The sequence below is a fragment of the Megalops cyprinoides genome, chromosome 18, assembly GCF_013368585.1.
Source record: "Megalops cyprinoides isolate fMegCyp1 chromosome 18, fMegCyp1.pri, whole genome shotgun sequence".
Lineage (NCBI taxonomy): Eukaryota > Metazoa > Chordata > Actinopteri > Elopiformes > Megalopidae > Megalops > Megalops cyprinoides.
Genome location: NC_050600.1, coordinates 9,456,767 through 9,473,022, shown reverse-complemented (window position 1 = coordinate 9,473,022; position 16,256 = coordinate 9,456,767). Strand labels below are relative to the sequence as shown.

Below are 16,256 nucleotides of genomic sequence, written 5' to 3'. Positions count from 1 at the left end.
TGGTTGCCAAGTTCTAGAAACTGTGATAACACTTACAATTCCAAAATACACACAACCCTGGCTAGTTAAGTCTTAAATTAAATAGCTCTAATCTTGTGTGCAGCATTTGAAATCTGAACACTCACACAGCTCCACCGTGTCCTGTTGTAACCCCACTTTGAGAAGCCTGAGTCAGCAATAGCCACCAAACACCACCACGCAAAACGTACCATGAATTGATTGATAGATATTGACATAACCCCACATTCCCTCAGATATGCTGCGTTATTTGCACATACTTTTTTCCCCCTCCCCCTCTGTCGTTGAACATTTAATCCCTCCCTGATCAGAAACACATTGGCTGCTTGTCTAACAGGGCTTTCGCCGTGCTCTGGCAAACGGCATAATTCTTTTGGGCAGACCTGAGTCCATCCATTCGTTTTACTTTCGCGTCTGACCTTCGCCTCGATTATCGTCAGTCACAGGGCAGGGGTGTGAAAAGGCCTGATTTATCATGTGCAGTGGGGAGAGGCGGGACTCCTGTGACTCACCCCCCCCCCCCAGATGTCTGCATTTCACCTGCTGCCTGGGGCTTCCCCTCACAGTCGCTGAATGCCGGGTCACTGCCATGGCACAAGTGAGTATCCCAATAGCCTGGACAAGAAGATTCAATGTCTACAGCACACAACCGTTATGAAATCTGTGAATCAAATGTCCTTTGCACTGACTGAACACAAGAAGTAGTTCTGCATCCCACAATGGTACCCTCTATGGAAATGCAAAGGTTTTTGTCACATTCAACTAGCCAGGAGCCTCCAGCATTTCTGTTTCTTTCTGGCCCCAGTATTTCATGAGATTAATCTGTGGCCTACCTATACATCTTGGGCGAATGGTGCGTCTCCTCAAAGCACAAGGAGCAACTGATGCCCGTTTCATTTTAAGAGGGCCGGGATAAAGCAGCACCAAGCGTGAGCTTTGCGGTCATGTTCACAATGCGGAACACGTGTGCTGTCATTCTCCGATGCCTGCATGCTCGGTGGTGTGTCTTACAGAGGCGGCATGGGTCAGAGGACTGAATTACCCCGCGCTCGGCGCCGACCCTTTCTCAGGCTCCTCTCACAACCTGACACGCTGGACTCCATTAATTATGGCCCGAGCCGCCGCCGAGCATGCAGAAGCTGACAGACAGGAATGCCATGCGTTCCAACGATAAATACCCACAGCCGTAGGGAAAGACCCCCCTCCCCACTTCACTTCTGTTTAACAGGGAATATCTTTCCCCCTGCTGTCTCTAGGTGGGTGAAACCTTCTCCCTGCTCTCTCCAAAAAATGCGAAACCTCTCGCAGCTCTCTGCGTAAGGGTAAAACCTTCCCTCTGTTCTCTGTGGCAGAGTGCACCCTTCACCTTGTGCTCGGTATCGGGGTGAAACCTTCCCCCTGCTCTCTGCAAATAGACAAAATATTCTCCTTGCGCTCTCCAGAAGTGTGAAACTTCCCATAGCTTTCTGTATTGGGGTTAAAGCTCCCCCTTCTCTGTGTAGAAGGGTGAAACCTTCCCTCTGCTCTCTGTAACAGGGTGCAACGTTTTCCTGGCACTCTGTAAGAGGGTGAAACTTCCCCCCTTCTCTCTCTAAATGGACAAGACTTTCTCCCTGCTCTCTTTCAAGAAGGGCAAAACTAAATCTTCCCTGTCCTTGTCTAACACATGAAACCTTCTCCCTGCTCTCTCTAAAAGGGCAAAACTTCCCTCCTTTCTCTGGAAGGGTGAACCCTTCTGTTTTGGGAAAAAAGGCTGCGTAAAACTTTTCCAATGGTCTTATGAGGGAACAACGCATGCTAAAAAAAGTTGGGAGGGATACGGGATCAGAACCTCTCTGAATTTCTACCGATCAATACAGTGTTGTTGCCTGAGTCTCAGAGTCCAAAAGTATGTCATGACCAAATTATGCTTCATGAGTTATAGGCTGACACCAGATGCTTCTGGACTGATTGTGTCTCTTTTCATGGCTACCCCTGTGTCTCCTTCAGCTGCCAACTTTAACTTGAAGCCAACACAAAAATGGCAGGACACATGGTGCTATGACGCTAATGAAATTACAACCTGGAGTTAATGTTTGTTAGGGGAGGTTTTTTTTGCTTATTAACCTCATCTTAACAATCACACATTAATCTCCATCTCCCAGAATGCCACTGTTGCATTGGACCACCTTGTTTGTGTCATTGGTGAACTCTTGGGAGGCTCTGGTTACAATGAATAAAAGGCAGCAAAAAATGCTAATTGAAAGTCAGAGTGACCTAAGAGTATGTAAGGTTTTGTTTAACTACACCCTCTCATGTTGCAAGGGGGGGGGGGGGGGGGGCTTGCTTTTCAGTTTGGATGAGTGTCAGGTTGTTTTCAGCTTGGTGGTTTGAAATGAGAACATTTCTGAAGGGCTTAAAGCACGGGGGTTTCATCTGGTCCGCTGTTTTAAGCCATGTGTCATCTAATTTCTCACCGCTTGGCTGTGCATTTGTGTGGCCCGATTATGCCCGCTCGGCATGGTCCTCATTTGTTTCTGTTTATGTTCTGAGCAGACATACAAGCGCTCCAGTAATAGGCCTTGGTAAGAAAAAGGACAACCTTTCCAAGCTCGTGGTGCGGAGCATGCATTGGAACACAGACCTCTCTCTCTTTCCGTCCGCACAAGCAGGCAGCGCGGCGGGGTAATTCACGGAAGAATGCTGCGAGCAGACACCAAAGCGCTGAACTTGCTGATGGGAATTGGTGATTTGCTGATTTGGTGGGAAAGCTAAGCCGGGTGAATTATCTCCCCTCTCTCTCTCTCTCTCTCTCTCTCTCTCTCTCTCTCTCTCTCTCCCTCTCTCTCTCTCTCCTTCTCTCTCTCTCTCTCTCGTCCCCTCCGCCAAGAATCCCCAGACAGCCGCGCGACGGGCACGGTGAGACACTCAAACTCCGACCCGCTCGCACGCAGCGGCGATAAGCTTCATGTTACCCGTTTCAAAGCCTTCACGCTTGGGTAGCGGGAATCCTTCAGCGAGATGCAATTACGTACCGCTGGCAAGGCACAGCAGCGTGCAAATACCTGCGCGGTACAGCGGCCCGCTCCCCTGCCTGGATACGGACGCGGCGCGGCCCGGTGATTAAAGCCCGAGCGAGTCTCGATGGCCCCTGGCAGAGCGCGGCTGCTGAGCCCACAGCAGTCACAGCCTGTAAATCTATAGCTTCTGTAAACACGCAGCCCCGCCAGGATCTCACGCCTTCTGACGGAGTCCGCGCCTGCGGATCAAAGGGACGAAACGAGAAACGGCACCAGGCGAGGCGAACCGCCGGGGGAGGGCCTTTGCAGACGCCGCATTCCTGCACGCCGCACACGTGTCAAGACATCAGACCCCAAAACAGTAAACATACGCTGCTGCCCCTCAGCCACCTTGCTGAGGTCGCCGCGCCGCGTCGCCGAAACGCTGACTAAAGGCCCACTGTCCCAGACACAGGCCAGCCTCCGTAAAATGGCACCGGGTGAATAATGGCACAGCGGGGGCTTGGCGCGTCTTCACAGACAGCACCGCATCACATGACCGGTTCAGGGGGACCGGCCTGCTGAGCGGCAGACCCTCAGGCCCTCAGGGCAGTCCCAGGTGCGCCCACAGCAAGTCTGGCTCCGCACACCTGCACCGCCACTCTGGGGGTTGTCACCTCGGATGAAGGATCACAAATGCGCATCCCAGACAGTTTTCATTCCAAAACTAACAGGTAATGGAAAGTACACACAACACGCATACAGCGCAAGTCATAGAGATCAAACGCGTATGGAACTTGTCCATTCTCTATGGAAAACAAATAAATAATGTGACTGCACTGAGTGCTACCAAAATTCTTGTGCTGCTGTATACCTGTGGTATATGCCCCCCGCTATGGATCTGAACCGGCCATCTGCACCCACCCCCACACCCCCTGCTTCCAAAATTCACAGGTTGCAGTGGTACAGTAATTACAATGTCACCTGCCCACTTGTTGCTATGGGAGCCTAACTAAATGCTGTTCAGTTCCTCTCTGGTTGGGTTGTATCTAAAATGCTAAGATCAAGGCACAAGGAGTTTTTTTTTGTATATTCTACTGATTTTCAATAGGAACTTTAAAAAGGCATAATAATAATAAAGAGCAAAAGCGAGGAGCACAAAGCCACATGGACATCCTCTCGTGTAAACGGTTCAACGGCCCTGAAGTGGCAGAGGGCTTGCTCAGATCTGTCCATTGAACACATGATATTAAGCAGCCCTGACATGAGCAAGAAGCAAAAAAATGAGCTTCACTTCATAATTTGCTGCTCAAATGCCTCACGCCCTGTGTGCTAAGCAAAGGTCATGCTGCAATTGCTGGAGTATCTTTCGGCATTGCGCTCTCCTGACATTAGGAAACATCTGTGAGGAATACAGCTGCGAATGTAAATAATTACAAATCTCATTAAGTTGTTGTCCCTGAATGTGTGCGTGCCTGATGGGCGAAGAGGGCTGGAGGAGGGGCTCCCTCCGCTAATCACATCCATGGCTCCCCCTTCACAGCAAGCGCAAAGATTTGGCATGTGCAGAGGATCCCCATGTGTGAAGTGACATCAAGGAATACTGAGCACAAACACACGCGCACACACGCACGCACACACACACACACGCACGCACACACACACACACACGCACGCACAAACATGCACACACACACACACACGCACGCACACACACGCACGCACAAACATGCACACACACACACACACGCACGCACAAACATGCACACACACACACACACACGCACGCACACACTGATATACCGTACATGCACAAGCACACCAGCACACCCATAATAACATATATACACACACATACAAGCATACACACAGGGATACACACAAACACACAAAAACATACTTTTATACACACCCATACACACACACACCCACACACACACTCTCATATAAAGACATTTATAGGCACCCAGATACACGAAACCACACACCCACGCACATACACAAACACACACACGCCAGTTATTTGCAGACTGCGGTGAATGCTGCCCCCTGGGTCTTCTCTGGTAGAACCACTCCAGTACCCACAGATGACTGGCAGGAGACCACATGAAGGGCCGCCGGGGTTTACAGCAAGGGCCTCCAGCTCTGCCGAACACACATGTCGATGGAACAAACACTGCAGACTGAAAAACCAAAACCAAGACCATCCAAAAACACTGGTTTACAGCACGTTCTAAAGCACTCAGCACTTTCTCACAGCTGCTCCGCAACCCGACTGCTGTTATGTGCTGTGGCTTTTCGTCAGCCAGCGGGCTCAACAGCCACTGTGGAAAACTGAAGGGCTGTGAGCGGCCCCTTCATGGGATCGACAGACGCGCTGCTGTCATTACCTAACTTGCGAGAGTCTCTTTGCGCCGTCTGAAATGAGCTGCTGGCTGAGACAGGCGGTCAGCCTCACAAAGGAAGGAGCAAGAAGCAAGCAGCACGGAGGCACTCCCCTGGCTCTAGGCCCGTGTTTCCCAACCCTGCTCCTGGAGGCACACTGTCCTGCATATCTTCTATGTATCCTTCCTGCTTGACTAAATCAGGTGTGCTCAGCTAATCAAAAGTGCCACTGATGAGTTCAGTCAGGTAGGTAGAGCAGGGATAGATAGAAGATATGCAGGACGGTGTGCCTTCAGGAGCAGGGTTGGGAAACGCTGCTCTAGGCTAACGGCTTTCAGTGCTTTTACAATAAACACTGTCGACTGAAAGCATGCGTAATATGCCGCAGCCACATGAAAGGTGCTCAGGTGTCATTAATGACATCTGTGGCCGTGCGTGTTCAAAGAGCACAAAGTAAAAGCCGACACCGGGGCTCGTCAAACCATCCAGTGAGGCAGAACTGCTTCTCTGACTGGGTGCCAGGGAAACCTTCACGGAGTCTGTGACTCTCTTTGCACCTTGCACTGGTTCACAGCATAGCATTTATCCTCCTTCAAAAACCATCCAGATGCATATCTGACAACTCACATCTGCCATTTCAAAAGAAACTGGCCAATTTATTCACCTCGGTTAATGTTGCTTGACTTTCAGTTCATCATGGGGGTTTCCCTTATGAGCAGTCCGTTTCATCTTCATTATCAACAACATGCAGACAGCAGAAAGAGCACTGTTGAAGTGATTTAACAACATTTTTTGTGCAAGTTTTTGGAACGCCCACATTCATTAAGTGCAGCTGAAAAGGGCAACATCCACTGAGTTTTAAAAAAAATATTGTTTGGAAAATATAAGATTCACACCATCTGGTGGCTGTGGTTGTAAATTAAGAGCTTTAATAAGATTAAGGGGATTACTTTAGTACATGCTGCTCTCTGGTAAATATATTCATTACAGATTTGAACAAATCGAAGACAGATACTGCCTTTAGTATGTGTTGTAATTATGTGGACTCGAATGAAAAGAAAACTGCTAAAACGAGTTGCAATGTGTTAGGAATTCACTCCATAACTTGCAAAACATTCTACAGATTAATTTATCTGCCACAGGCAAATTAGTCAGTGGAGAAAACTAATGAAAAGCTTCTCAGAGATGTCAAAGCCCAGGGGCAAGCGACACTGTGAACACACCGCAGAACCACAGACCTCTGCGGTTTTTTCCCTTCCCAAAACTCAGCATCTCACTCTAATTAATTGGACCAAATTAAATGCTTAATTGGACAAAATTTATACACTCCGGGACTTGAGCTTCACCCAAAACACAGCTGGGGTGGGCGGGGTCGGCAGGCGGCCGTCCAGATCAATGGAGGGAGCATGGCCGCCGGTGCCTCCGAAAACCCGGTCAGCACACCAAGGCCAGAGGGAAGGCACTGTCACCATCTCTGTATAGTACATTCAGAAAGACCCGTCCACTTAGACACTGGGGATCTGAGTCAAGCACAAATACGACTGATGACTTTTTTTTTCTTTTCTTACGCCTGTGACAAGCATAGCGCTCAACCATCCATCCATGAAGCTGGCAGAGATGCAGAGCTGGCAGAGAGAGTCCAGGCAGAGATGCTGTGAGGTGTGTGCATTCACTGTGCTGCTCACCTCCACCCATCAGGTATACCGTGCCGGCTGCACAGAAGTCCTTCAGGCATATAGGAATCGTGCGAAGTGCACACGGATTATTTCTGACTGAAAAATGATATTGGGACAGCAGTACCTCCTTTTAAACGACTATAATTACACAGATCTTCATTGTTGCGTGACGTTAATACTAGGATTTACTCTTGTTAAAGGTTACAGTATCCTTTTCACTCGTTCATTTCCTCTTGCATGCAATGCTACGAATCACGCTAACACAAACTGATACATATACCTCAGAGTTGCAATTTGTGACCAAAGATCCAAAGATCAGCTGCTGCTGGAACAGGGAGGTCACTAAATACTCTTCACCTCTTCAAGGATCTGCCTTGTGTTAATGCTTTGATTGACACACTTACAGAAAGACAAAGGACACATATCCTGTGAGGCACTTGTGTGTAATTCAAGCGTACAGAAGTACTTGTCTGCGTTGGTTCCCCAGCCTCATCCAACTCCACCAGTTTCAGTTAACTCCATTTGAACTGACTGAGGAGAATTAGGGAGCAATACTTAGCTGGAGGGCAACCCCGTTTCACTCAGAATTCCCAGCCTTCCTCAGACACCGAGATCCTTGCCAGGATCCCCTTTCAGCAGTCCTACAGCGGTGGAGCGGGGTGTCTGGGTGTAGACGGTGTCACAGGGATGGGGTGCGCACCCCTCCACACTGTCCCCCCCCTCCCCCCCTGCAGTGGGCTGGGATTCTCTTCACACACCAGACAGACACCTGCAGACCCCCCCTTTCAGACTGACTCTGGCTTGAGTTTCAGCAGCTCTTTCTCCTCACACAGGGATTTGATCACTTCTGCCACAAGGGGAGAAAAGGATCCAAACTAATCACTTTGTTTCTAGGATTACACAAAAGTATTAGCTTTAAGATACTTCAGATATTTTAAGATACATTTTTCAACCACAAAAGCTGACACCTAACTCTATTAAAATTCATCTTCACTCAGGGCAAAGACTTCCCTCACTCCATTCACATCAAACACACAGAGGCCTTTAGTCTTGACTCATATGGCTTTTTTCTTGTGTTGTACTCTGCCTTATTTTCGATAAAAACATCTGCCAAATGAAGAAATGTAAATGTAAATGTAGTTGGACCTCTCTGAAACACCTCCACTTCCCACTATCATGAAAGCAACACAGCTGGAATGGAAGGATCATTTCCTCTGATACGCTGATAAGCTGCTGCACAATTTTACACCAATGTGCTGCCAGGGTCACCTGCACATCCCTTTCCAGAACAGCGGCCAATCAGGGCAGGGCTGGGATGAACCATGGGCACACCCACTGGCAATGCTGGAGGAGTAGGATCAGAGGGGTGAAGAAGAGACAGCCATGCAGAGAGCTCCCAGGACAATTACACCCCCCCCCCCCCTCCAAACTGTTTACCTTTATGGGAAGGATCACAGTTCCTGTAACTGAAAAATCTCCAAAAATATCAAGGTTTTTTCCCATCCCCCCCCTCACTACTCCTCTGTCCCGATGCCACAGCTTTGCCAAACCTGCCAGGAAAAACATTTTCATTTTCAAGGAACAATTTATCTCTGTCACATGGTGGAAGTGAGACACACACCCAGCCCTTCGCCTGCTGAAGCTAATTAGGCCTCCTCTGAACCGTCCGGAAACAAATCCATGAATTGAAAAAGAAAACATTTCACAGCGTCCCAGGTTTGAGCTAATTAAAGAGTATTTGTCTTGGCCTTTGCGCAACACTAATATTGAATCAAGATTCTGTGAGGGGCTATCAGTGCAGTAATCTGCAATTGGGGTGAGAGAGGAAATCAAAAGAGCTGTGCTCCTTCTGTCCTGGGAGGAGACTTGGTGGATGGATGTCTGCGGGTGTGTGTGTGTGTGTGTGCGTGCGTGCGTGTGTTTGTGTGCTTGATCTCCACATAAATTTGTCATTTACAACATTCACAGTCTCAGACTCTGAACCACACATTAGCTCAATGTACCTTCAAAAGCCATAGGGAACTGACTTTCAAAACAGTGGTTGTTCTGGATGATTTTTTTGAAATGAAATGAATATGAACCCAACATATCTGGTTTAGAGATGCCTCCTACTAGCAATGTGGTTTAGTATAAGTGTGGAACATGAGTACATGTTGTGCAGCAGAGATGGGCTAATGGGGGAGGGTTTTACTGATATGGTTAAAAACAGGAATTGTATTCCTTTAAGTCATGGACAACAGAAACCATCACCATTTTCAAAACACCTACCCGCATTAGCAAACACCTTATTTCTACTATATATCTCATAAACAATGTCAGTTTTCAGGTATCTTTGGATTGGAAATGTTTGAGTGTTGGTTGATTTCAAGAAGATGACACCTGTTCTGTTCCGTTTTTTTTTTTATCTTCTTGGTGCATGATGGTCCACATCCACAAAGGAGACAAGGAAAATGTTGACATGGACGAATGTCAATCCTCATTCAAGTTTTGGAGCTGACACTGTCACAGACAAATACAGGAACAAACCCACATGAAAATGATCACTCAGGTTTAAAATGGACTATTACCCAGAATGCTTCACAGCTGGCTGCAGCTAAGCTGCCCCTCTAGCAATACTGCTACTAAACACAGAATGGCAGACAGCTAACATTAAAGATGACAGGAAGGGGGGTGGGCGGGTAACAGAGTCAAAGGCATTTCCACAACAAAGAATGGAAGGTATTTCATCCTTCACTGCAGAAAAGGCCCCACCAATTAGTTCACATTGACAGACCGTGATGCTGCTGCTTTCTGTGCTCCCCCTAACGCACCCCGCTCTGTCAGCAACTGTACAAGTACTGTACACATCTGTCATACAGACGACTCTCAGTGATCCAAAGGCATTTGGTGAGGAGGAACACCATAAGTACTTTGCTTCTTATGTTGTTATGATCTACCATATTTAGTGCATGGTGTATGCCTTTTATCTGGGAAAGGTCCCAGATAGAGGCATCACTGCAACCCCCATTAATAGGAGCTGTAGCATAACTACACAAACAATTACAGGAAATCAAAATAGGACAGTGTAATAGACAACATCTGTGCTTTTCAATATCAAAACCCATCTTTATCACATTATAACAGTCAATTTCCTTTGGGCTTTGAGTCAGTGTAGATCAGCAATGATCTGCATGTAACAAAAACATCATGATAGTTTCTTATTTGCACATGCATCTGAAAACTGGACTAAACCATGACATTCCTGTATGATCTGACAGCTTGCAGCATACCAATTACCAGCTATTCAATGAGGTGCTGCAGGTTACAAACTTCTGTTCCTCCTGTTCATGAACTCCATAATTTTGACATGGTAGGAGGGATATGGATTACTCCAAGTAATGATGCATAAATATATTTAGCTTTATCAACTCAACACCATAGTTTTCATTTCAATTTTGGTTAACACAAGGAAATAGTAATTATTGAACACAGGAAAACATGGAAGTGAACCCGGACAAACACTGTTTGATTTGTGTGACTGGGTAACTATGAAAATGATCAAAAGATGTACCTCTCATCACCAAACACCTCAAAATAGCTCAGCCACAGTACAGAGTCATGCCAAGACGCTTTTTCATCTGGCATTTAAACATTATTAACAGGTAATAGACATGATTTAATGTTGTTCTTTCCATGTATCATCCAGTAGCGTCCATTCTTATTCAGGGCAATGGAACATATAGTGCCCGTTGTGTAGGCTACGAAGCTTTATATGTATTTCATGCAATAGACTGAGTCATCTTCCTGTGAAAATGGGTGTGACAGGAATTTCACCAAAAACTGTGACAATATCCAAAACCTTCAAAAACCAAAAACCCGACACTCATCCCTTGTTTTTCTGCAGACATTTACAAGTTGAACCTGAATTTTGGCCCAACGTTCCCAAGTATTTCCACCAAACTACATCTTTGATGTGTGCAGAACCATATGGAAAAAAAGCCTGCCTGGTACAAATACAATTTAGAAGAAAGCAATTTCAGATGTCATTTTCATATTTTTAAGATAAACGATTACATTATGACATTACACAATTAAAACAAACACAAAAGTCACAGCTGGAAAAGATTTCTCTCTCGGCTCATGAGCCCCCATTGCATATAAAAATATATCTCATGCACTTCTTTTGAACAGACTGCAATACTTCATGATGAAAGTGTTAATAACTGTTCCTTTTTTATTTTGAACTAGAGCGGGAGAGTGAAAGCAATCTTGTCAGATTGATGAAAAACAAAGCCTAATTTTGAGGGCTTTTTAAACATAGTTTTATACAGATAAATTAATATAGGGCTTTTTAAACATAGTTGTATACTACAAGTGATAGAGAGGGGGAGAGATGTCCAAAATAAATAAATTAATAAATTAATTAATTAATTAATACATGCATTCAATTACAAAAGAAAAAAAATTCCTCTGTAATAAACACGTTTAACTGTCAAAGGATACCAGGGCAGTTAATTTTCTCACATGTTTATTCATACGCCTCAGACATATTTGAGGCTAACCATGCAACAGTGGGCTATTTGTAGACCAGACGGAACCGTGGGATACGCACTGCAGTAAATACAAGAAGACTGGCACTTTTTCATAAACTGATAGGAATGTGTTTTGCTGTTTAATTGGGCTATACATTAACTATTTTGCATTGCTTCCAGCAGTTAATTAAGTCCAATCATTAAAGCAGTTGCAGGGAGGGTTGAGAAAAAACAGCTCCACTTAAAGTAATGAGTGAGCCTTTCATTTCTAATCTTCTTCAACCATAGTCTTGGTTAATACAGCTCGTACTGAAAAGAATAAACGTAGTGATGAAGTAGACTCTACAAAAATGCAAAACCGCTCTGAGTTATGTTGTTTGGCCTCATAAAACATTTTGATTTGAATCAAGTAGTCTCATTTTTTGGGACAACTAAAAACACAGCAATTTATTTTAATGAAAAGTGTGATTCAGTGAAAAACAAATCTTTCTGGATTAATATGATTCCTCACAACCAAACTGATTTTTCCCCCCTTAGGATGGCTTGGTTTTTTGATGGAATACAGTTGTCTTCCATTATCACAGCAGAGTAATCTGGGATTTTTAAAACATTTTTTACTGTTTCACTGTCAAACTGACTGGCAGTGGTGTGTCCAGGTATGTATGTAAGTACAACAAAATGTGTGTAAAAACATTACACAGGCAGCAGTGTGTTGAGGTGAAACCTGGGGCAATCGATTCAGTCACCATGTTATACCCTCGAACACGTTGCTGTAGAAGAATTGTTCACAGTATTAAAATAACAGGCATGACTGGGATGCAGAATATGTAACATGTGAAACTCCGTCAACGTATATAAGGAATGTCTGCTGGGCACATGAATGACGGTAACAACTATGGACCATTTGCTCCCATATCGACCAATCGCACAGCCCCCCCACCACGGCGCGGCGTTTCCAACGTGTCAACATATTATTAACTCTTCTATTAGGCTCACAATGATGTATTTAGTTTCATCACAGCGCTGTGTGACCGTGCCCATATTAAATAAGACAGCTGGATGAGTGATTAGCTCAGAGGCAGCTGCGCGGCCTCACTCATCATAACCGAAAAACACACACAGCAGAGGGGGTGCACGAGTGCAAACCGCGTGTCGAGCCAAACTGGTGCGTAAAAACTACATAAATCCTCCCTTACGTAAATCCCTGCCTTAAAAAGAGCGTGATTTATGTATGCCTTTGCATCTATTTCTGCTTCCTGTAACATCCAGGTGAAATGTGTGCAGCCGACCAAGAGTGCTGTACAGCTATGTAAAAAAGGTGACAGAACACAGCAGAGACAGTGATGTCATAGACCCAGGCTGTAATGTCATAGACCCAGGCTGTACAGGCAGAGACCCAGGCTGCACAGGCAGAGAGACACAGCCTGTATTGCTCATGCACGGATGGTGGACTGTATGTAGCCGGGGCCTCACCGGGTCTTCAGGCTTATGACTGCCCGTACTTTCAGGAAGGGTCTCCTCTGGTAGGTTGTCCCGTCGTATCAGTGTGAATTCCCTCAGGAACACGGCCCCCTCACTGCCATCTGCCTCCACCTGTTATGAAACCACAGACACACACGCATACACACACACACACACACATTACTTTCACATTACAAGAAAACTTAGAATTATCTTTTTTTTGTTTGTTTGAGTTGTATGGGACAAATCAATGGCTCCGCTGTGCTATAAAAATGTTTTTCACACTGTACTAAATCCAATCAAATCCAATCCACACTAATGTATTTGAGAGGGAGAGCATTCTTCTGTCTCATCTGAATGTGTTTTAGGGGTATTGAATAAAAAGTACAGTACATCTCCTTATTATATAGTGGATAAACGGTCTTTTAGCGTATTTGTGGTCAGTAACTCCCATTCTGGGTTTCCCATTTGCAGTTATGGGGCCACCAATATTAGAAATCACACCAGGGGTTTGGACAGGGCCCATTAACAATAACAGTCATTCTCAAGGATGCACAAACTCATGGACCTGGACTTCAGCTGCTTTCTCCGGGCCATAAAATCTCCATAATGAGCAAGGTTAACTGTTTGCAACGAAAGGGGCTGAGCCAAACTGGATGGGAGAAACCTAGGAGACAAGAGGGCCTCCGCTGCTAAGCAACCCCTGCAAAATACGCGTTGCACCAACTGTGGGAAAAGGCCCATGAGCCGATGTTAAAAGTGACAAATCAAATCTGCGCTAATTCCCCAAACTCAACACCCTCCGCTGCAATCAATTAGCGTGCGCTTTTCCTCGCGGCAGCATCTGAAACAACAGAGCGGCACCCTGGGAACCGGGCCTGGGGAGCTCCGCTCATCCGAGGGGCACAGAGGGGCGGAGGGCCAGAGCGCAGGCCTGCTGCTCAGTCTGTGTACACCAGCATACACACGCATACACGCACACACATACAAAAAGCACAAACATGTGCCCGCTTATAAACACACGCATATAAACACACACAAATAGAGAAATACGCATGCACGCACACGCACACAAATACCCATACACAAATACACACATACACTCGTGTACAAATACACACGCCCATGTTCTCACACGCGCACACACACACACATACACAAATACTGTAAACACACACTTGCATTCATCCGCGCACACACACACACACACTCTCACACATACATGAAGACATACATACAGGTATATATACATACATACTGTATATACTCATACACTGACACAGGCACATATGCAAGCTCACACACACAAACACATACACATGCCCACCCACACACACACGCACAGTGCTCGTGGTAGATTTTGAACTCCTATACTTTATTAGTGAGAGCCATTATTATTCCAGCTCTAATTGGTTAACCTCTCTAAGCATTTCGCTGCGTAGATGCCAAAGGGCAAAGTAAATAAATGGAGTCAGGCTGCGTCCTATTAGCGCCGTTCCCTGAGGGGAAGGAACATCCAGCGTGACCGAAACTGGATCTTCCTGTCCCCATTAGCCCAGCTCTCCTGGGACGTCCCGGGACTCTCTCCCTCTGTGCCTGCCATTCCAGCTCGTTCCAGCCTGCTGAGCTCCACCCGCCATAAGGCATCAAGGCCACCAGATAATCTGGGCCCAATTTCTTCTTCACTCTCACAAGTGTGCTGTAAATCCATTGGGCACAGAGTAATAACCCACCACCAGAACAGCGGAGCAAAGAGACAGGGTAACCCGACAGGCCTCACCTCCGAAAATATGGTACGGGGTGATCTCAGGAAAGAAAAAGAGCACGTTGCCATGTGATGCTGACCATTGCGGGTGTCGCCCAGAATGAGATGGGTTTCCACAGGCGTATTTCTTTTCCATTCCTATTCAGATACAGTTCGAATCCAATTCCATTTTGTTTCCGTTCCAAATCTTCACATTCCAATGCCATAACAGCGCATTGCAAATACTTTTAATGGACCAAATCAGCCAATTTCAGTTCCAGGCTGGATTCAGCTCCAACTGCCTACAAATGCTTGGACACTTTACATGCAGCTAACTGTAAAGTTTCACCAATGCAGCTGGTGGCTCGGAGAGAGCAGGAGCTTGGCATGAGAGAGAGACAGAAAGAGAGAGGCAGTGTGTGTGTGTGTATGTGTGTGTGTGTGTGTGTGTGTGTGAGAGAGAGAGAGAGATCCAGATCCACAACACACAGCACATGGCCAAATCCTTGCAGACTATAGAGCTGGACCTCTGACCAGAACACCGAGGGTGGCCCACTTGAGGAACTCACACTGGTGTTAGAGGTCTACAGCAATGTGTTGCAGATGAGGGCTTACATTAGACTCAAGCATATTTCACAATAAGGAAGGGATAAATGACATGCCAAATAAATGTCACAGAGAGACCAAGAAGTCAAATAAAAATATTCTCTCTTCTATAAAGATTTCCAACATTCCGAACCGTGCCAGATGTAATCAAAGTCACTTGAAGTTGTTTTTGATTTGTTTTGTTTTTTTTTCCCTCTACAAACCATTATTTGATTTCTAATTTCATGCTTTTAGAAGCAAAATTCACATTGCAATCAACCAGAATTATTTTTATTCAAGCATTCTACCTTGCAAAGTTATACAAACAGTTTTTCATACTGAAATTTCAAACATGTACTGGCAATGCTCTTTGTGCAAATAAAAAAAGAAAAAAATCTGGTTCATCACACATTAGCTTAAATCAAACAAGTGCACCCACAATCTTCACTACAGCCTTTTTGGATGAATTTACATTTGACCAGCTTCAAAAACATTCAGTTTAAACACGTCATGCAGAATAATATTCTGAATGAAGTGTGACAATTTTTCTCGACAAACGAGGGTTATCTAGGTGAAACACCACGTTTCAACACCACATAACTCCAATATGTCGTTGAAGTTACAGCCTGCAGTCCTACAGACTCTTGGCAACACAGCTCAGCTCAACAGCTTCCAAATGCTGGTTTACTTTAAACATTCCATATAGCTGAAACTGGGCAATTAGTATCTGCTATACGAGGCGTGCTATTATATCTAGTGAAGCCCGATGCCTATGCCTGGCTGCTCAGCTGAACACACTGTGAAATTTAGAAAAGCCTTGGAGAGGGAAAGAGATTGTCAGCAAAGACGTGATGAAAGCACAGAACTGACCAGATGTCTGAGCTTAAAGCACAAAGCA

General features: G+C 45.6%; 1 protein-coding gene across 1 annotated transcript in view; it reads right to left on the bottom strand.

Annotated features, from left to right (window-relative positions):
- Positions 1 to 16,256, bottom strand: part of LOC118793198 (ADAMTS-like protein 1) — a 102,973-nt gene that overhangs the window by 53,007 nt on the left and 33,710 nt on the right. Inside the window, exon 2 of the mRNA XM_036551256.1 lies at positions 13,042 to 13,161. Within this exon, the coding sequence (XP_036407149.1) occupies positions 13,042 to 13,161 (120 nt within the window). The remainder of the gene's footprint in view (positions 1 to 13,041; positions 13,162 to 16,256) is intronic.